Genomic DNA, 4,642 nt, shown 5'->3' with positions numbered 1-4,642 from the left:
ACATAATTAACGTTAGAAATCCTATACTTAATGCAAATAAGAAAAAAATTGATAAACTAAATTTTTGTATGATTTCAAAGTCCTAAATATAAGAAAATTATTAAATGACGATGTTGTCCCAATGTAAATTTAGTTTTAAAGGGTAAAAAGGGCGAATAATATTTTACTAAGGACCTTCTTGCTTTTAATATAACAAGTCTTCAAGTATGCGTGTTGCGCCTGTACCAATATTAAGAAGTATAAATTTTTTAAAAATTACATAAATATCAATTAAAACAGCATATAGATCAAAGATATGACCAATAGCTCCTATAGTGCAAATTCTATTGTAGGAGTATTAATTTTAGAGTTGAGTTAAGGAGTATAAAATTTAAATAAAAATTACATTACATAAATATAGGTTTGAGTTTGAGTTTGCTCACCAATAAATTCACACCAAAAAGTTAGGTATTCTTTTATAATGCGGCCAACAACTACACTTCGATTTCCTTCAAAAGCCTTCTAAGAGATACTAGGGATTATCAGTAAATTCAGTGTACTTCCCAAATTTGAAACTATGGATGTTAAAGTTCTTTCCAAGGAAAACATCAAACCCTCTGTACCAACTCCTCAGCACCTAAGGAACTACAAAATCTCCTTCCTAGATCAGCTTGCTCCATCTTCTTACGTCCCAGTCATTCTCTTTTACAATAATGCCAACGTTGTTAATGACCACTTGAATAAAGAAAATACCTTGGCTTCAGATCTCCTTAAGAAATCTCTTGCTGAAACCCTAAGTTATTACTATCCTCTTGCTGGTAGATTCAAAGACTTAAACTCTATTGAGTGCAATGACGATGGAGTTCTATATATGGAAGCTCAAGCAAACTTCCATCTCTCTATGTTTCTTGAAAATCCTGATATTCCATTCCTTAACAAGTTCCTTCCATGCAAAGGAAACTGCCTAGAACAGAGTTGTCAACCTCTCCTTGCTGTACAAACCTCCACATTTGAATGCGGTGGAAGAGCAATTGGAGTTTGCATGCTTCACAAGGTTGACTTTTGCATAGTTTGTACTACTCCCTCGGTTTCAATTTATGTGACACACTTTCCTTATTAATTTGTTCCAAAAAAATGACACATTTCTATATTTGCAAAAAAATCAACTTCAAACTTTCTATCTAACTCATTTACTCTCGATGAGAAGTTTTTATAGTCGCACGAATTGAAAGCTCCTTTTACCCTTTAACCTTTTAAGACCACAAATTTTAAAAGTCTTTTTTTTTAAAATTCCATGTCAAGTCAAACTACGTCACATAAATAAAATAGAGGGAGCAAATATATGAAGATTGTAGTGGGTTTGTCTCACATCGAAAGTCAAAAATGACTTAGAATTTTTAGTTTTTATTTAAAACTTGAATTGAATTTAGGTTTAAATTTAAACGAACATGTTTGTTGATGAAAAAAATGAATGTTCTGAATAGCCTTCTTTCAACTCTATAAATTCGTGCTTTCTTGTGACTTTTTTTAATTTGATTTTCTACTAACAGGTTGTAGATGCTTCTGCGATGAGTTCTTTCTTGAAAACATGGGCCAAGCTTACCCATGGTGAAGGTGATAAAACACTGGATCCAGACTTCACCTCAGCAATCTCTCTATTCCCTCCAATAGAATCATTACCAATTAAGTTCATAAGGAATTTCGAGAACTTTTATTTCCAAGGCTCAAAATCGCCAATGAGAAGGTTCTTGTTCGACTCCAAAGCCATAAAAGCTCTCAAAGCTAACACATCTAGCCAAAGTGTTCCTTTTCCATCTAAGATTGAAGCATTGACAGCTTTTCTTTGCAAACGGATTGCAGCAGCCTCTAAATTCCTTACGGATGCACCAAAGACTTTAGTGATCACACATGTTGCAAATTTAAGGCCTCGCGTTGAGCCACCTTTGCCCCAAAACTCTTTTGGAAACCTTCTTTGGATAGCATTTGCCTTTTATGACCCTTTAGATGCTAGCATAGAGTTGCCTGATTTGGCAATAATGCTAAGGGAGGTGTTTGCCCAATTAACCGCTGAGAACATTAAAGGTATATACTTTTGAACTACGTGATCATTTCATCTGAAAGTGTAATTTTTTATCAGAGAAAGAGCATATTTTCATTTACTTAATTATGTTTTCAGCATTATATATATATATATATATATATATATATATATATAGAGAGAGAGAGAGAGAGACGGATGTAGCATATTAGCTACGGGTTCAACTGAACCCATAACTTTCGACGCGGAGTAAAAATTTGTATGTAAAAATTTATTAAAATTGCAAAAATAGTAGATATGAACCCATAACTTTAAAAATATAATGGGTTCAATGTTAAAAATTTTAAAATTGAACCCACAAGATTTAAATCTTAGATCCGCCTCTGTATATATATATATATAATGCTGAAAACATAATTAAGTAAATGAAAATATGCTCTTCAACAGATATATATATATATATATATATATATATATATATATATATATTTAATTTACTTAATTATGTCTTCAACAGATATAGACAACGAGTCTACATTCACGACCCTTAACGAGTGGCTTGAAAGTGTGTCAACAAATGAGAACATAAAGATTTTTAGATTCACAAGCTGGTGCAATATGGGAATATATGATGTTAATTATGGTTGGGGAAAGCCTGTTTGGGTTGCTCATATGGGGGATTTGGATGCTGCTAATATTCGATCCAAACATCAGTTTGTCTTTTTAGAAAGTGCATGCAAAGAGGGTATAGAGTTGTGGATTGCATCTGATGATGAAGAGATTAGGGTTGTGGAAAAGGATCCAGAGTTTCTCGCATATGCCAAGCCAAATCCAAGTATTTGCACGAACTAATTAAATAGCTCATTTGGAGAAAGGTTCAAAGAATTTATCAACTTTCTACAAATTTGTCTTGGAAGTGATAGAGAAATTTTCTGCATCTTTCTAATTTGGCTGGCACAAACGTTCTCTCTCCATTGTATGTATTCTTGCATTTTTCATTGTCTAGTGTGTGCCAAGTTTTTCAATGTGTAATAGATTGAGGTGTTTCAAATGAAGTAAGCATTTCATTTAACCAGGCCCAAATCCTTATTTTAGTACTGTTGCTGGTATCTTTACTTAATAGTAGCGTCCTATTAAATACCTATAATAATATAGTAAAAGTAAAAATAATTCATCGCCTAGGAAGTGAGTGAATTCGGAACATTTATATTCCATCCGTTTCGGCTCATCCCGCTGGCAATAAGAGGCGGAGTTAGCGTGTGGTTTCGGCCGAACTCAGTCACTTTTTCTTAAACACTATATTTATATTAAGAAATTTATTAAATATGTACAAATATTTAATTGTGAACACAGTAACTAAGACAATCTATGGGTTACGAGGCAAATTCAGAACCCATAAACTTTAAATTCTAGCTTCGCCTCTACTGGCTATAATATAATTTGCATGAAAAAAAAAAAGAACAAGTTAAACTAGGGCGCTCTGATCAAGCTTATTTTAAAAAAGATTTAAGTTGTACGCATGACAGTATAATTAATGACTCTGTTACATAATCAGTGTAATTTAATATGTTATAACAAGTTATTAATTATTTATTCAAGAATATTAATTAATACTATTAAATTAGAGTTATCTGCAATTATCTTTGAATTAACTTTATTGTATAAATATTTATTATACCATTGTTGCTTAGAAATTAAACTCATTCACAAAAGGGTGAAAGAAATTTATGATCAACTTCATACAGCACTCCTTAATCCTCCTACATATGGTCGGACTGACACACTAAAAAGTTGCAATAATACTATTAGTGCGAGCTAGAATTTGCCAAATCCATGCGTCCTGTGAAGTCCTTAATTCTTAATCGAGAGTACTGCAAGTATAACGTACCTTCTTTGGTTACGTAAGGTAAGCATTGAAAACTGGTGTGACCAAATTTTTCGATTTGAATTTTAGAATTTCAATTATTCTGTTCAATTTTGGATTTTTGTTAAAAACAGTCGAATTGCCACTACAACATTATGTATTTACAGCTACAAAATATATTGCAGCTAAATATAAAAAATTCCGTGGCTAAACATTTTAGCCACAATAATTTTTTCCGTAGCAAGAAGTAGCTAGCGTAACTAAAAGTTAGCTACATACTTTACATGGTTCGTGGCTAAGGACTAATATTTATTGCTACGAATATTTTTGGTATTGTAGCAATATTAACAGAACTTTTTTTGCCACAAAATATATACTTATAGCAAAAACTCTTATTCTTTTGCCACGACAAATAAACTTTGTAGCAGTCTTTATGTTGTAGCCACAAGGTGTTTTATCGTGGCAAAAGAATTAATTTGTTTGCTACGAAAATTCATATATTGTGGCTATTTTTATACCTGTCTCGTGGCAATTGTTCTTTTATTTAGCTACGAGTTCAAAAATTTATAGCTATAATTGAAGTATTAGCCACAAACATTTTGGTATGTAGCTAAGAATTCATTCTTTTTGCCATAAAATATATAGAATTAAAGCTATCGTTTAATCATTTGCTACGGAAAGTGAAAAAATTAACCATCAATTATATATATGTGTAGCCCCAAATTCTAAATTTTTATTGCTATAATTGAAGAATTTGCCAC

The 4,642-nt window shown here is 31.9% G+C and overlaps 1 protein-coding gene across 1 annotated transcript; it reads left to right on the top strand.

Annotated features, from left to right (window-relative positions):
- The first annotated feature begins 505 nt into the window (after positions 1–505).
- On the top strand, positions 506–3,043 carry LOC138893344 (stemmadenine O-acetyltransferase-like). Its single transcript, XM_070177496.1, has 3 exons — positions 506–1,033; positions 1,530–2,061; positions 2,535–3,043. Exons 1-3 carry the CDS (start codon positions 557–559, stop codon positions 2,867–2,869), a joined length of 1,344 nt encoding a protein of 447 aa, XP_070033597.1. The 5' UTR covers positions 506–556; the 3' UTR covers positions 2,870–3,043.
- The last annotated feature ends 1,599 nt before the right edge of the window (positions 3,044–4,642 follow it).

This window comes from Nicotiana tomentosiformis, chromosome 6 (genome assembly GCF_000390325.3).
Source record: "Nicotiana tomentosiformis chromosome 6, ASM39032v3, whole genome shotgun sequence".
Classification (NCBI taxonomy): Eukaryota; Viridiplantae; Streptophyta; class Magnoliopsida; order Solanales; family Solanaceae; genus Nicotiana; species Nicotiana tomentosiformis.
Note: the sequence above shows the minus strand (reverse complement) of the source record. Positions and strands in the feature narration are given on the sequence as shown.